This window comes from Manis pentadactyla, chromosome 4 (genome assembly GCF_030020395.1).
Source record: "Manis pentadactyla isolate mManPen7 chromosome 4, mManPen7.hap1, whole genome shotgun sequence".
NCBI classification, from domain to species: Eukaryota; Metazoa; Chordata; class Mammalia; order Pholidota; family Manidae; genus Manis; species Manis pentadactyla.
In genome coordinates, this window is record NC_080022.1 from 49184317 (window position 1) to 49201647 (window position 17331).

A 17331-nucleotide genomic window follows, 5' to 3' on the forward strand; every position below is an offset into this window, starting at 1 on the left:
TTATCAACATTCCTCTTAATGTGTGGCCCCAGAACTGTACACAAGCACAGAGCAACTTTCGTCTCCTCCTCTAAGGAGAAATCAAAGCTACTTTTAACGTTATGTCAATAAGGTGAAGTGAGAGAGTTAACAGAAGGAAATCCTCCATTTTGCCAACTCCAAGAGGAGGAACAGATATTCTGATGAGTCAGAGATCGTGACTCTGATTCAGTGACGTATATTAACTACAGGGGTTGGTTACTGTTTACTGTACATACAATTTGGCTTTTCTCCTGCTTCTTTCCTATAATGCTGGGAAGTGAATGAGTTGGGGATGAGGGAGGAAGGCAAAAGTCCCACTCAGGTCTTGGGGCTAAACCCTGGCATCCAGCTCAGTGTTGCTCATGTTCTGCCCTGGGAAGGCGGGGGACTGGGCACAGGTCCAGTTGATAATGGAAGAGTGCTTTGAAGCTCGATTTTTATTTTTCCTTTTGTGTACAGCTCCTCCACATGCGGCAGAGAGTACAGATTAGAAGATGCAAAGGCAGGATTTGGGCATCCCCAGGACCTCACACCAAATACCACTAAGCCCTCACCCTGATTTCTAACTGTCTCATCAGCGCTGAGATAATGCTACTCCTACGCTCTATGAAATACTGCCTCTATTTTTACTCCCCTGTGGTAGGCTGTATAATGACCCACAAAGGTATCCACATCTTAATCTCTGGAACCTGTGGGTGTTACCTTATATGGCAAAAGGGATTTTGTACATATGATTACGTTAAGGATCTTGGTGTGGGAAGATTATCCTGGATTATCTCAGTGGGTCCAATACAATCAGAAGAGTCTTTCTTTATAAGAGGGAGGCAAGAGGCCCATGAAGAGAAATGTTAAAGACAGTAGCAGAGAAGACACTATAAAGCTGGCTGTGAAGACAGAGGAAGGGGTCATCACCCATGCAGGCAGCCTCCAGGAGCTGGAAGAGCCCAGGGAACAGACTCTCCCCTGGAGTAACCAGCTCTGCCAACACCTCGACTTTGGTCCGTGAAGCTGATTTCAGATTTCAGAGCCGAAGAACTGTGGGAGGATAAATCTGTGTTGCCTTCAGCCCCCAAGTCTGTGGTCATTTGTCACAGCAGCACTAGGAAACGAAATACCCCCAGGCGCTCTTCGAGAACATAACACAGGGAAAGGCTGGTTTCCTCACCTTTTCTATTTCCTTGAGGAAAGCATCAATAAAGTCCCTTGTTTCAACAGGATTCCAATCTTTCTTGTGATCTTCAATCATATGAGCAATGAACAATTTCAGTTTCTCCCAGTTGCTAAAGAGTGTTTGGTGGGGTCCAGGAAGGAATTTCATAATCCATGGAAAGACGTTATAGAGCTGATCAGGAAAAACAGAACATTCATAGAGACAACGTGGTGTCAGTTTTCCACCTTTTAAGACAACAGAAATGATCTCTTTCCACCTTTCATTTGATATGCTTAAACTCCAGAGTCGCCCTTGGCTCTTCCGTCTCCTGTTTGCCCCTCTCCCCAAACATGTCGGTGCTCTGTCCAAAACATACCCAGCTTCACACCAACTGCTCTTTCACCTCCTACAGACCATCAAATACTTCTTACCTGGATGCTGTAACAGCCTCCAACAGGTTTCTTGTGCCATTCTTAACCCTTAAACCATGTCTGTTTTCCACAGAGCTGCCAGAGGGATCATTTAATAGTGTACTCAGATCATGCGTCCTCAGCCCTCAATCCTCCAATGACTTCCCATGACACTCAAAGTTCTCCCCCACTCTCCCGGCCCATAGGTGCCATGCAAGTGGGCCTCCTCACACGCCTGTTGCCTCCTCTGTTATCAAGCCCCCCAATCTTACAGTCGATCTTACCCTCCCCAGGCCAGCCCCAGCCCCACTGGCCTCTGCGATGACATCAACAACGATCTCGTTTGGGCCTTTGCATTTGCTATTCCATCCACCTAGAATGCCCTTCCTCTGAAATCTGTGTAACTGCAGCCCCTTCATTAAGGTGCTGCTCCAATGCCACCTCCTTAGAGTGGTCTCGCCTGCTGATATCCTAGGTAGCAGCAGCCACCACCCTCTCTCCATTCCCTTGTCCTGCTTTATTTGTCTTCATGCCAATCATCACTAATATATGTGATATATGTCCTTGTTTAACATAGATAGGTCTTTGCCCCCACTTTGATGTAATCATCATATGGATAAGACATTTTCTCTAATAATATCTGTCACTAAACATAGCCTAACATTATGGAAAATAGTCTAGACTTAAAATGGAGCACACATGGGTTCAACTATTAGCTTTTGGCGCTTTCTGGCTATAATCCTTTGGTAATAATAATAATAATGATAATGATCATGCAATTCGTTACTCCTCAGTTTAACTAGTGACCAGTGGGGCCCCGGGGTTATTCAGGTTATTCTAGCCATGATGTGAGACCCATACAGCACTTCACACAGAGCCAGTGGCCCACACCTCGATGTGCTCACACACTCCCGCATCTGCTGGCACACACCACGACACTTCATTAGACCTTTAAAGGGTTGTCATGGAAATGAACTGAGATAAAGTTCATTTACGTGCAGTGGTCCATCTGAATGCCTCGTCTGTTTCTGCACTCCACAAAATGCTTACTGCTCCTGCTTTCCTACCCCCTATGACCCACTCAGGAATTTCTTTTCCCTGGGGAACGTCAGCTGGGTACCCACTGCGCTCTCATGACTTCCTAAGTTGTCTTAATAGGAGGGAAGAAGATGGAATTACTGAACTGGGGACACCATGACTAGAATCAAAAATAAGAAATTAAAAAACATCTTTGACAATAATAATAATAGCTCACATTCATTAGCCCCTTTAATGTGCCAGGATTCATGCTGACTGCTCTATCAGTTTTGGTGTGACAGACCCATAAGGCTCCTGGCACAGATGCTTATCAGGGAGAAATGAAAATGAATCTACTTCTAGATACAACAGAGGCGACCTTAACACTTGCAGATGATTTTCCCCTAAAAGTGTTTTCCAAATTTAGGGAAGTGGCTGTGAGGGCATGAAGCTGAGCAGCGTTTTGGACAGACTCACAGGCCTAGGGCGACAAGAATGGAGCACAGACCCCACCAAGGGAAGGGCGAGGTTTGAACCCCCAGGTCTACACACCATGGAGTTTAGAGACTGATAATATCACATGTTGATGGACACGTAACCACTTTGGACACCTTTTGGCATCTTTAATGGCCAGGCATATATTCAGAAAAATGAGTGGATGTGTCCACGTGAACAACTGTGTGAGGATGTTCATGACAGCTTTACTGCTAACACCCCCGAAATGGAAACCGCCCAAGTGTCCATCAGTGGAGAACAGAGTGGCGTAGTCACACAATGGAATACTATTCGGAATTTTATAAAAAGAGCAACTGACACAGATGGATCTCAAAACAATTAGCTGAGGGAGAAGCCAGGCACAGATCAGTACTTCTGAGGGAGGAGGAGATGGCTGGGCTAGGGAGGGACATGGAGAGGAGGGACTCAAAAGCAATGGCGATATTCTGCTTTGTAAATAAAACAGCATAGATGCTTAGATGTATGTCATGTAAGGCTTTGTACTTTACATAAGTGTTAGAAATGTTCTTGGTACATAGGAAATATTTAATAACATTATCAAAAACACTGAAGTTAACAGGTTCATTTCAAATAAGGTTGTGTGGAAGTCAATTTAAAAAGGTTATATTTTAGCTTAAAAAAAAAAAAAAGGAGAACCCACCTGTGCCTAACATCAACCCTTACATCCTTAATGATATGGAAAGAGAACCCCTTACCTGGCACCACATTGAGGGCTCCAGACATACAACCTCATCCAGTAACCTCAGCAATTCCTGAAATTGATCATCTTGGTACTCAAAGCGCTCTCCAAAGGTGATGGAGCAAATTATATTGGAAACAGCATTGTTGATCTTGAAGTGAGGATTAAAAGGCTGCCCTGGAGGTGGAAGAAGAGATGGAGCCTTCAGATTGGTTTGTGTCTATTTTCTACTGAGGGTCTGCTCTACATGGCATGTGACATCCTGAGTACAGAACTGCACACGAGGCTCTGGCCACAGCACATGATGTGGTCTGACACACAGCAAGTACTCAGTCAACACCTGTAGCCAAACCAGTGACCTGTGTTTAAAATCAGTAATGTGTTTAATACCCATCTCCTGGTGCTTAATTCCTGAGCTCCGATGGGGCAGGGTCACGGTTAGTTGTTCACTGCTGTATCCTCAGTTTCTAGCACAGGGCTGGGCACAAGACAGGTACAGATAGTAGCTGTTCAGTGAGTGAGTGAATGAGCCACGACCTCCAGCACCTGACCTAGGAAACACTCACCCTTCTCCTCTTCTATAGCCTGGATGAGGTGCTGGGCCTCCTCCTGAATGCGTTCCTCTAAGCTCTTCTTTCCTAAACCAAAGTTTCTTAGTGTCATCAGTGTGAACCTTCTTTGTTCCTTCCACACCTGGCCATTGGACATGATCACCCCTGGGAAAACAAAAGCCAAAATAATAGTATTCTGATCCTATAATGTGGTTATCTGGCAAATGGTATGAGGATATATACTGGGGGAAAGGAGAAGGGAATTAAGGCTCCTGAAAACTACTCAGAGAAATAATCCCACAGTAGTGGGGATAATGGCATTTACTGATTGCTTGCAATGCCAGCTACCATAGTTTTTTCATGTACTACATAACTAAGTACTCACAGAAACTCTATGAGGTAGGTATAATTATCACCTCACCCCCATTTGGCTGATGAGAAAACTGAGGCACAAGAGATAAAGTAAACTTTGCAAAGTCACAGAATTAGTAAACAGCTAAACAGGCTTTAAATTCAGGTTGGCCTGATTCCAAAGCCTGAGCTTTGATTCCTAGTCACCTAAAGTAGATTTAAGTGTTTATGTTATGCTACATATTAAGAATGAACTCATAGATAAGATAAAATCCATGTCCATAGGAAGGTAAGGCTTTAAAGTAGAGGTTTTATCTGAGCTGGACTAGGAACGACTCAAGAAAGCAAGCAAGAATAAATATCCCTTTTGCAGAAAGAATAGCACAGGTAAAGGTAAAAAAAAAAACCTTCATATGTTTAACAGACCATCATTTGCTTTACAACACAGGTAAGGCCACGTTCCTTTCATTTCTTCATTTTCCGAGCACACACCCTTCAGCGCATCTTAGTGTCTGGCTTTGGCCTCGGCCATGTCAGTGTCGGGGGGGGCGGCCCTCCCTGCCACGCCCACGGAAGCTTTTCAGCCTCATCTTCCTTGGCCTTTCAGCACCACCAGACACTTCCTTTTTGAAGCACTCTCTTCCAGTGGTGCTCAGGAATCCACACTCTCCAGATTTTCCCTCTAATTCTCTGACACAGGGAATTCCCCCAGATTTTGGGAGAGTTCATCCTCTTCTATCAAATTTTGAAATGATGTACTTCTTCAAGATAAAGTTAAAACCTCTTCTCTTCACACCAGATACTCCATTCCTGGGAAATATCATCAACTCGACCTTTTAAATACAATCCACTGATAGTGACCATTGGCTTCTGTCCCTGAGCTCCAGATACACATACATGGCTGTCTGTTTAACTTTGCCAACTGAAAACCGTTTCAAACACAGCATCTCCATGAATGAATTCACATTCTTCTCCATACAGCTGCCTATTCAAGCCAAACCAAACATCTTGTCCTCCTTCAAGGGTTCCTCCTTGCTGTCATCTACCCATTTCGGTATTTACCTCATACTTTTCTCCCTCCATCTATGTCACCATGTCTTACTGGATCCACGCACATTGACTACCGCTATCCTGATCTAACCTACTGCACTGTCATTTCTTGCCACCTCCCTACAACCCTCTCTAGCCTAAAACACTACAATAGTCTTGCTCCCTTTATGCCATTTTCTACACTGTATACTAAATAAGTCTTTAACATGTGCAGTGTAAACATGATGATTCTTGTCTCTACTGAAAACCACTCAAGAGCTTCCATTGTTATGAGCATAAAAATCAGCATCCTTAATAAGAACTAGCATGCAAATTCCTGGCCAGGCTCTGCAGCTGCATCTCCATTTAATTATCTCTATTTGACCCATGCACTTGCCACACTGGGCACCTTCCAGTTCCTCAAGTTCACTGTCTTCTTCCACCTCAGGAACTTTTCCTAGTCAAGTCCTTCTTTTCCTGATTGATTCATCACTTTATTAAATTAATTGTCATTTACTTAGATTTCCCTGAATCCCAGGATTAGGTTAGATGCACCTAACAAGGGCCTCCTGCACATATCTTCCTAACACTAGGGATTCAAATTATTATAGTCAATTGATACTGTCTTTCTGAATAGAATAGAAGTTACATAAGGACATGGATTTTATCTGTACTATTCACTGCTATGTCATTAGTGCCTAGCACTGTGCCTCATATAATAAATAGAGTGGATGGACATAGAGTTAATGGATTAAATATTTCAAAAAAGAATTGGGAAGTACCTAAAAAAAAAAATGATGCCTTGGTAGAGTAATAGGTTTGAGTTTTTCACTTGAACTTTTAAATGTTTAGGTTTTTTAATGATAATTTTAATATTCATGCCAAACTGTTCTAACAGACTGGAAGGCTTGAGAGACCCAAAGGACACAGCCTTCATAGTAAAGCATAAAGAACTAGAGGCCAGAGGAGGGAATTAACATAAGAGCTGAAGGAACCAGATCCATCTCCACTTTCTTAGGGGAAGAGACTTGAATGGGAAGCAGACAGACAGACGAGAATGCACTGCCTCTTCCTCCGCTGCCATTGAGTGATGTGGCCCCTTGTCATCGAGCACCTAAAGTGGGCTCAGCAGGAGACACAGCTTCTCCCACAGCCTGTCTCTAGGGCTGATCCTGACAAATTCTCTGCGGGGGTGCCTTCAGTGGGGAAATGTAGGCATCCAGCCTTCTTTAATGGCAGGAATTATAATGGACCTGGTCCCTGGGAGTGCTGGAGACTTACAGTCCCATAAGTACCTTTAGCAGACCATAAGACTATCAAGCATCCACGTCTTACATTGGTTAAGAAACTTACCTTTTTCCTTAAAGACACGTTCTCGGATAGGTGTTACAGGGCGGTTCACAAATATTTGGGCCTGGTGGACGAGCACTTCTTTGATTAAGGGCAATCCAGTTATCACAACTGAAGACAAGGCACCAAACTGGAAGCTAAAAATGTTCCCATATTTCTTCACAAGCTGAAAAATAGTTAAACAGTCACAATTGAATGTGTATGTCTGTGTGTCCAGAAATGGAGGGTGGGAGGTGTCCCTGGAGGAACCTTGCATTGAGGGGAGCATGTGTGTGTGTGTGTGTGTGTGTGTGTGTGTGTGTGTGTGTGTGTGTACCTTAGTCTGATTGGAATGTTTCTTTCTGTTGTCTTTTTTCCTCTTCTCATTAGACTTGTATTTAATTCACTTTAGGTTGTGGATGTTCCTTACAAACATTCATTCATATATTCAACCTACACGAATTGAGTGAACATCTATCATTGCCCTAAGAATGAGGCATGGAAATATAACTATACTAAAATAAACAAGGTCTCCAGCCTCAAGCACTTTAAAGTCTACTGAAGGGAGAGAATCCAAGCATGTGACCTACAAAAAAGGCTGAGATGTGTTTTTTGGGAGTCTGGGGTAGCAAGCAAGGCCTTATTACTAAAGCATATCTGTTTAGCCAGTAGAAAAGCAGTCTCGTTCTGCAGCTATGTGCGGATTTAGTTCTATGGTTCACTACCTGTGGATTTTGGAGAAAGTTGCTTCACTTTTCTTAAGCCTCAGCTCCCAGCTATAAAAGGGAGAAAATTATTCCTCTGAAAGGATTCTGGGAGGAACGATGACAGCTGCAACATGAAAGGCACTTTGTTTTCTGGGACCTGGCACACAGCCACTTGAGTCTCTGAGGGATGAATGGGCTCTGTGTGCAAAGGGATGTGGATACACTCTCATGGTAACCGAGAGGGCAACAGTGAACAGACACTGTGCTGGAGGAAGGCACTCGCAGACACAAGCAGTCGTATTCCCTGGGTGCTACATTAAGCAGCTTTCACGTTTTATCTCATTTAATCTCAGAACCACCCTTTGGTAATCATGATCTTCTTTGTCGTTCAGAAAAGGAAAATGAGCCACAGCTGAAGTAACACAGCCAAGGTGACAAAGCAATGGAGCAGTGAAGGAAATCTGCCAGGTGCTATGTAAGATTTGGGGACAAAAACGTCAACCTGATATGGCACAAGGAGCTTAGACTTTAAGGGGTTGAGAGAGTGAAAGTGAGAACAGGTGAGAGAGAGGAGAGAGAATGAATGGAGGATTGTGCAGGGGTGTCACGGATTGTGCAGGGATTGCACAAACACACAGGTATGTGCAAGTATGGGCTGGTTACAGTGAGTGGTCACTGATGAAAGCCCTTCCGGACCTGACTATTCAAAAGCCAACTCAAGGTGGACCTGCACTGCCTCTTGTCGAACTGGGCAGTGGGGTCCAACAGACGGGCTCCATTTTCCTCCAGGTGTCTGTGGCCCCTCCTGCTCCCTGCTCCCCATGTCGACCTTAGGGCCCTGAACCCCACGGCCCACATCGGAACAAACACAATGCATCAATCCAGTCTTCTTCCACCGCCCTGCTCCCATGTTAAAAACTGCCTGAACTCAATTCTTCCACTGTTCCTCAGGCCCAGAATCTTCCATCGATCTGTTCATCTCTGGCCCAGCATGTCCTGTCTTGATAGAAAGGGAAGAGCCAAGCAAGACTCCATCTCAGATCGCTATGCCTCTCAAGTTCAAGTTTTTGCCTCTAAGACAGGAATGGGTCCATATAGATCAAGCAAACTTTTAATTTCGTTTTGCTGAATGCCTAGATGAACATCTCAGGCTTTACCAAAAGGATTTCTTGATTAATTTAGAATTCAAAAAGGGTGTTTTTAGAATGGCTCAAGTTAAGCTAAACAACTCCTGACAATGTATATAACCTAGAATCTCAGCTTCTACTGTGAAGGCTCTCAGGGCTCCGTCAGTATTTACTGAAATGAACTCCTGAACTGCAGAGCTCCATCTCGACCAGCTCTCTGCCCATGAATATTTCTAGTCCAACAGAACTGGAACAAAAACTTTCATAGTGTGATCAACTTGGTAAACTTGAATAGGTCAAGTGTCCTCCAGCAGCCCTGGTACTGACTACAGTGATGGCTAACAATTCCTAAGTACACTGTGCCAGTCACTGGCCAACTGCTTTACATGGGTGTAGATGTATGGCCCAGGGGGCATCTGAGCCGACTTTGTAACATAGAGCACACTTTACGATATACAATAATAAACAAGTCATTAAAGGAAATTTGATAATAGGGAACAAAAGAGGTTAAAAATAAGGTGGTTCAGGAAGTTAAAACAAGCTTAAAATCCTTAAAAGGATTAACATAGGAGCCATAAAAGGCAAACAAAAGTAATGGGAAACAAAATTTAATATGAAGGATAAAATTTCCAAAAGCAGGACAAAGCACTTAATAATAAGGATGACCAAAATAAATATTTACAATAAAGAAATATTAGAAGAGGAGGGTTAATGAAACATGCAATTGAACTATGATTACCAAGAGATACAAAGTTGACAGAGATCCCATTTAATCTAAATTCTTAAATCCAAGAACCAACAGAACAAACACACAAAAAGAAGAAAAGGAAAAAAGGAAATGTGTGCCAATTCTTACTCCCACCAGCAGAAGTGAGAGGGTATGCTCCTCTGAACTCTCACCAGCAGTATGTGTGTGCATGTGTGTATGTACATGTGTGTATGTGTGTGCATATATGTGTGTGCATGCAGATATCATTCTGATAGACCCCAAAATGCATGCTGTTTCCGTATTTTATGAAGGTTTGGCATCTTTCCCCAACACGTATAATTTAAAAATTGACTATGTTTTCAAACCATTTTTTAATTGGGGAGTTCAACTTTTTACTCATTGATATAAAGCTCTAAAAAACTGTTATCAATGGAAATAATTTTATTACACAGGAGGCTGGAAAGACATATACCAAAGTCTTATCAAGCTATTGCAGAGCGTGAGTAAGTGTGTTGTGGGGAGGGGAGGGGCAGGGCAAGGGACGTGAGAGTCCCACTCACTAAATTGTACTTTAAAATGTCTCAGTGTATTGTATTGCTTTCAAAGTTAAAAACATTTCTATCCAATAAAGCAAAAAGGAAGAAAGAAACCCAAGGAAATAAGGAATTAAGTTCCTAACAGTGGTTCTTACCCTTTCTTGAATCAGAATTCTTTGAAAACCTAATGTGTGTCATTGATCACCTCTACTGTAAAATCCTGTAGACACAGTTATGTAGGCAGTTTCAGGGCTTCACCAGTCTCCTAGGGACCATGAAGTGCTGCTAAGAACCCTAGTCTCACAGGTAGTTCTTGGGGCTGTACTGGGTTTTTGAGAATAGTCTGTGAAAAGCTAATTCAAATTCAATCCTACACATTTTCATGGAATGCTTAAGAGTTGCCAGGTACCTTCTGAGATTGCTATGCCATAGGCGGGGATTACAAAGATCAACATGATATAGCATTTTCCTTAGTCCCATGGGAGAGGCTGAATGCAGAAAAAAATAAATGCATAACAGAAGATAACATATACTATAATACTGGTAGAAAGGGATGTGAAGCTACTGAAAGAAGAGATTTATTTCTACCCGAGGACATGTAATGGGAAAGCAGAGACGTTTTAGGCTGTGAGAAGGGCAAATGCAGATATGAAGGTGGGAAAATGTGGGTGGTCAGGAACAAGTGAGCCATTTGGTTTGACTGAAGTGTAGGCTTCCTTAAAGAGCACTGGCAATGTGGTAGGTCAAGGCCAGGGGCAGAGGACACAAGTCCCGAACTGTAAGAAGCTCACAATCTAAAAGAACATACCGATAATCAGTTCTGATTATTGTCACTCTATAGAATAAAGTACTTGATTGGGGAAGTTAGGAAGCACATACAGGGGCCAGTGTCCAGGGCAGGTTCCTTGGGGAAAGTATCTTCTCACATGAGTGAAGAGCCAGGAGACAAAGCTAGCAAGGCAATCTGAGCTGGACTGGGATGAGTGAATGTTAGGTAGAATATTTGGGATCTTGTTTAGTTAATTAGAAGTTAGATGATGTTTGAATAGGAAAGTGAGGTAAGCAAGCGCTTCAGAGCTTGGATTTTCAGGTTACATAAATCTGTTTGAATCTGCTTATTACTTTCTGGGTGATTTGGGGGCAAGTTACTTAACTTCTCTGTGCCTCAGTTTCCAAGTCTATAATATGGGGGATGTTACTAGGGTTAAAATTAGGGATTGTTGTGAAAAGTAGCCATAATGCTAAAATTAATAATAAAACTAATGTTCCTGATATATTCGGGAGTGTATTTTAGTAAAAGGACTCTGGTAAAACGTCAACAAAGGACTGGAGGGAAAGAGGCCAAAGAGTGGGTTGACAGAGGCCTTTTAGCAGTCAGGCCAGAGAAGTAATGTCTGGTATGCACCCAGCATCTGGCTTCCCTGGGGTTTGGTCGCTATAAACTTTTAAAGAAAGGGGGAGATTGGTAGATATAGAAATAAGCATCACATATGCAGTAGGCACTCTGGCAAGAATATGATATTAATTAACTTACTTGGTTCTTATAATAGTCCTATAAAGTATTCCCAATTTTCAGAAAAGGAGGCACAGAGATTTAGCACATAACTAGTTGCATAAAGTTTGGGCTCTTTCTGACTCTGTATGTTTCATCCTTACATGAAAAGATGAAGATATTCTCTCTCCCTTCATTTGAGTGATGCAGCTCCCTAAATATTAGCTGACCACACAAATCAAAAATCTCACTTCCCAGCTTCTCGAGGTGTACCCAACAGGACGTAAGTAGTGGGAATGTGGGCATCTTCTGAGACACGTCCTTAAATGAAAGCCAGTTACTCCCCACCTTCCTGTTTCTCTTCCAAACACCAGAACTCACATCTGATGGTGTTGCAAGACCAGAGAAACAGGATAAAAAGAACTGGAGTTTCTTAATTACCTTGTGGCACAAAGCATATCCTGGACTTTCTGTCTACATCTGACTCATTTGTGAGACAGAAATAAATTTCAATCTTTTGTATACTAGTGTATTTTGGGGTATCTTTGTTGCTAGCAGATTGATGTGTTTCCTAATACATTTAATCACCTTATCTATCATTCTCCCACTTTAGTCCAATAAGATTTTCCCTTCTTTAAATAAATGCTAAGATAATAAGTCATTTAGTTATAATAGAGAAAGTTTGGAAACTAGGGATAAATACAAGAAAAATCCCCATCATGCCATTCAAACAGGCTAATTTCTTCACTGTTCTCTTTCTGTTTTAACTTTTGCCACTTTCCGCACTTAAAATCTCCTATCCCCTTTACTCCCTTTAGCCACTTGCCCAACTTATTTTCAAGTTGAGCCCAGTTTACTCCAATACTCTACAAGAGATTATTTCCAGGTTTTCCATTCACAGTGATCCCATCTCCTGGTATGTCACTTGGTTACCAAGAAATTACACCACAAACTGCATACACTGTCTTACACTGTTCTTGTCATATGGTAAGCACTTCATAAATGTTGGTCAACCCAATGAACCTGTGAATCAATCAATCATCCACAACAATGTCATGAAAAGTCAGTTGGCATAAGGTGTTAAGTTAGTTCCTGGATTCAAGACTCTGTTTTGCCATTCTCTGCACTGAGTAACTTGGGCAAATCACTTTACACTTTTCAGCCAGTTTCCTCTTTGATAAAATGGAAATACCACCACATAATGCCGAAGCTGTGTGTCATTATGAGGATTAAATAAAGAAGAACATGTAAATCCTGATACAAGATCTAGCAGATAGTTGTTACTTACTGTTTTCAAATTGCTAGAATGTAAATTTAATTATAACTAAATCACATTATTTAATTCTATGTTTTACAACTAAGTATTTTAAAAATGCAAACCTATATAAAATAAAATTAAGTATTTCTGATGAAAAATCATTCAGTGATTAGCCACATCTATCTTAGTGGTAAAACAAAGGTACAGATCAAACTCCTGATTCTAGGCAAGACTGGGTAAAAGGATTCTATTTTACTCTTCCTACTAATCATGATAAAAATTGGCACAGACAAAAATAACTCCAGGAAAAGGCTTCTCTTTCTACCCAAAGGACCAGAAAAGGGCTGACCAAACAGGAGGGAAACCTTTTAACCTTTGTACATCCTGTTCTGGAGGCAGACACCATGGAAGCAGGGAATCATAAAGAGATTCCCTGGGGGGGCCATGGAACATTATTTTGGTTTCTACCCTTCTCCTGCAGAAATAAGGAGGTTATCCATCTCCATGGAGCAGATATGGGTATATCTCAGACTTCCATCCTCCCTGAAGTAAGGAAGAGGCTACCCTAGGCAGAAAGGTCCCTGTCTTTTGGGACCATCCTCATCCTTTCCAGCCTGCACTGATGAGAATGTGGGGTGGAGTCCTGTGGGAGTGGGTAACACACAAGTTGGTATTCTAGAATAGCACTGGTTTTATAACCTAAATTGACATTTGACCTACAATTCACAAAACTGAGTGTTTTGAATGTAAGTAGGTTGACTATCTCCCAAAATGACAGGTTAAGATTGTACCCAGAGTCGTATTATACACAAAATGCCCAGGATATCATTCAAAATACTCACCTTACCAAGAACCAAGAACCAAAAAGAAAAAAAAAAAACTCAGCCTGACTGAGTTGACAATATTGAGATGACACAGATGGTGGGATTATAAGATAAAGATTTTAAAGCAGCTATTATAAAAAATCATGTTTTGATAAAAAATTACACTCTCCAGAAATTGCAAAGTAGAAAATCTTAGCAAAGAAATAGAAGATACAAATAAGAACCAAAAGGAAAATTGGACATTGAAAATATAAATATATATAACCTGTATAAAAACTCAGTTGAGCAACCCAATAGCAGAGTGGTAATGACAGAAGAACTAGTGAAACTGAAGACAGATCAATAGAATGTATCCAGTCTGAACAACACAGAGAAAATAGATTGAAAAAGATTAAAAGCTGAGCCTCAAGGACCTATGTTAAAATGCCAAAAGTGCTAACATTTGTGCTATTAGTGTCCAACAGTCTCAGAAAAAGAGGAAGAAAGAATGTAGAGTTGAAAAAATGTTTGAAGAAATAATGGCTGACAACTTCTCAAGTTTGGCAATAGACAAACCTACAGATACAAGAACCCAATAAATTTAAAAAAATGAACACAAAGATGTATCATAATCAAATCTCTAAAAATTTAAAACAAAGAAAACTTCTTGACAGCAGACCGAAAGAGAAAAGTCGTTACTTGGAACAACAATGCAGTTCATAGATTTCTCATTACAAACCAGAGTCCAGAAAGAATCAATCAGCACAACATTTTAAAATGTTGAATGAAAGAAACTGTTCACCAAGAATTCCATATCCAGTGAAAATATGCTTCAGAAATAAAGGTGAAATAAAGACATTCTTACATAAAGAAAAGCTAAGATAATTCTTTTTCCAGCAGATCAGATGAAAAAGAGAAAATTTCTTCAGGTAGAAAGGAAATTATATTCATACAACACTTGGAAAACTGGGAACAAAGAAAGAGCAACAGGAAGGGTAAATAAGCAATGGACTTTTATTGGGTAAATAGACTATTTTTCTTTTGAATTTAAAAATGTGTTTGACAGTTATAAGCAAAACTATAATATTGTCCAATATGGTTCTCAATGTATATAGAATATCAAAAACATTTATATTATAAAATGGGGACAGTAAAGGGACATAAGTGGTTATAAGGTATCTATAATCTACTCTAAGTGGTAAAATGTTGATACTAGTAGATTACACTAAGTTATTTGTGCATATTGTAATCTTTAGAGCAACCATGTAAAACAATACAAAGAGACATACAAAAAAACACTATAGATAACTGAAAATGGAATTCTTTGAAAAATGTTCAAATGATCAACAGGAAAATGGGGGAAAAAAGAGAGAAATTAAAAGCAAAGGAAAAAACAGAAAATAATCACACTTAAATCTTAACATATCAGCAATTACATTAAATATAAATGGTCTAATTTTATGGGTCAAAAGACAGAGATTGTCAGAATGAAAAATATAACCCACCTATATGCTGTCTACAAGAAACTCATTTCAAATACAATGAAATAAGAAGTTAGAGATAAAAGATTATAGAAGCATATATCATGCAAATACTAATTAAAAGATAAAGTTCAGGCAATGAAAATCACTGGGGATAAAGAGGGACATTGCATAATGAGTCAATTCACCAAAAGGTTATATCAGTTTTCATGCATGTGCTCCAAATTACAGAGTTGCCAGACACATAAAGGAAAAAATATCAGAAATGAGTTGAGAAACAGACAAAACTACAATTATAGTTGGAGACTTCAACATGCCTTTCTAGTAATTGATAGAATCAGTGGATAAGAGGTCAGCAAAGGTTTAGAAAAACTAAATCCAAGATAACCATTCAAGAATACATAATTAACATATACATAACACTCTACCCAACAACAGCAGAATACAATTTTTTTTCAAACATGCATGAGACTGTATCTTGGGTAATAAAACCAACCTTAACATATTTGAAAGAATCGAAATTATATAAAGCATGTCATTTGTCTATAATGGAATCAAACTGGAAATCACTAACATAAAGAAAATTTCCAGTTGGAAACTAAACAATACGTTTCTTAAACAAGAGTACAGATTTAGGAGCCTAGTTTCAAAATTCTGTGATTAATCCCATCACTTAATGTTACTAATGAGGTATTTCTCACAGAAAGTCTTAAAAAATTCTCCATCTATACATGAGTATATAGGCATGTGTTTAAAGTTTTCTAGGCATTTCTAGGGAAAAGGGAACTAATATTTTTATATACCTCCTATAAGCCATGTAAATCTTGATAAATTCCTGTTTGATTTAATCTTCACAACCACCTATCATAGTGTTGTCTCTCAGCTAGATACCATTGCTGAATGGAAGGAAACCAGCCGAGAATTATTGAGAATGTTGGATGTTGGAGGGAATTTTAAGTGAACCAGGGAGCTCTGGTGGGACGTGATTGTAACAGGTGTGAAGAAGCTGGGTCCATAACATTCCCAGGTGGCTCTCTAAGGAATCTCTACTCTGGGAAGCAGCGGGAAGCACTAAGAAAACTTAAGCAGAGAAATGACATTTTTAAATGATTGTTTTGGTGTGAGCAGACTCCAGGCAGCACAGGCTAAATGTGAGTGGCTCAGTCGTTATGGTGATCCGAGCAATTCAGTAGAAAAGTGGTGAGGATTTAGGTAGTAGTACCACCATTTTACACATGGGAGATGAAACCCTTAGGAAAAATACAGCACTTTTTTCAAGTATAGAAATATTAAAGAGGACAAGGTGATAATGTTATATTTAGGATGTTCCAATATTTAACAAGATACACAACTTGAATGAGTTTAAGAAGCTAACATATCTAGCACACTTAAACAGTAAACAGTTAACAATATTCCACCTCCAGAAACTGCAGATGGAATCATGGCAGTAGGTGGTGAAGAACCAGGCTCAAAGCAGAGTTTACCGGGGCGTGGGCATTAGCGGAACAGCCACCCATCCTCCCACCCTCTGCCGGGATGGCCCTTGTGCAGATCAATATCAGGACCCTGCCACGCACATTTACCCTCTCCTACCCGCTGAAACTCCAGGTGATTCTGCTTAAAGTCCAGTTGGAAAAAGTTGCCAAAGATGGGGAGGCTCGGGGGCCCCGGCGGGTAGTTTCTCCGGTGCCGCCTTTTGAGGAAATCAGCAAAGAATAGAAAGGCGACGGCACCCAGCAGGAGGGTGCGCGGATGGAGCACTGTCCAGGTGGCGGCCGCCACCGAGCCCAACGCAGCGAGCATGGCAGGGAGGTCCGCGCTCGACTCAGGCGTGAGCAGGCGAGCTACCCACGGCTCTCTACGGAGCTCGCTGCACGCCCGCCGCGACCCGCCCGGATTCCACCTCCTTCGCGCCCGCACTCCGACCCCCGCCCCGACCGGACTCCGCCTCCGTCCCGACCGGACTCCGCCTCCTCCGCGCGCGGCCTCTGCCTCCGCCCCGCCCGGGCTCCCCAGCGCCCAGATCTTCCCCTCTTCTTGCCGCCTTTAACCCCCTGCTGCCTGCCAGATGCTGGGAGAGTTTCCCTTCTCTATTTAGGAAGCCTGTCTTTTCCTGAGACGGCTGCGCTCTCGGGTTTATGGTCTCAATGCATCTGGAGAACACG

The 17331-nt window shown here is 41.4% G+C and overlaps 1 protein-coding gene across 2 annotated transcripts in view; it reads right to left on the bottom strand.

Moving 5' to 3' along the window:
• Positions 1 to 17057, bottom strand: part of LOC118925441 (cytochrome P450 2J2) — a 45031-nt gene extending 27974 nt beyond the window's left edge. For both annotated transcript variants that reach the window (XM_057500251.1, XM_057500250.1), the window contains exons 1-5: positions 16760 to 17057; positions 7078 to 7240; positions 4360 to 4509; positions 3810 to 3970; positions 1187 to 1363 (exon numbers count right to left, since the gene is read on the bottom strand). In XM_057500251.1, coding sequence (XP_057356234.1) covers positions 1187 to 1363; positions 3810 to 3970; positions 4360 to 4509; positions 7078 to 7240; positions 16760 to 16969 — 861 coding nt within the window. In that variant the 5' untranslated portion in view covers positions 16970 to 17057. The remainder of the gene's footprint in view (positions 1 to 1186; positions 1364 to 3809; positions 3971 to 4359; positions 4510 to 7077; positions 7241 to 16759) is intronic.
• Positions 17058 to 17331: the final 274 nt, after the last annotated feature.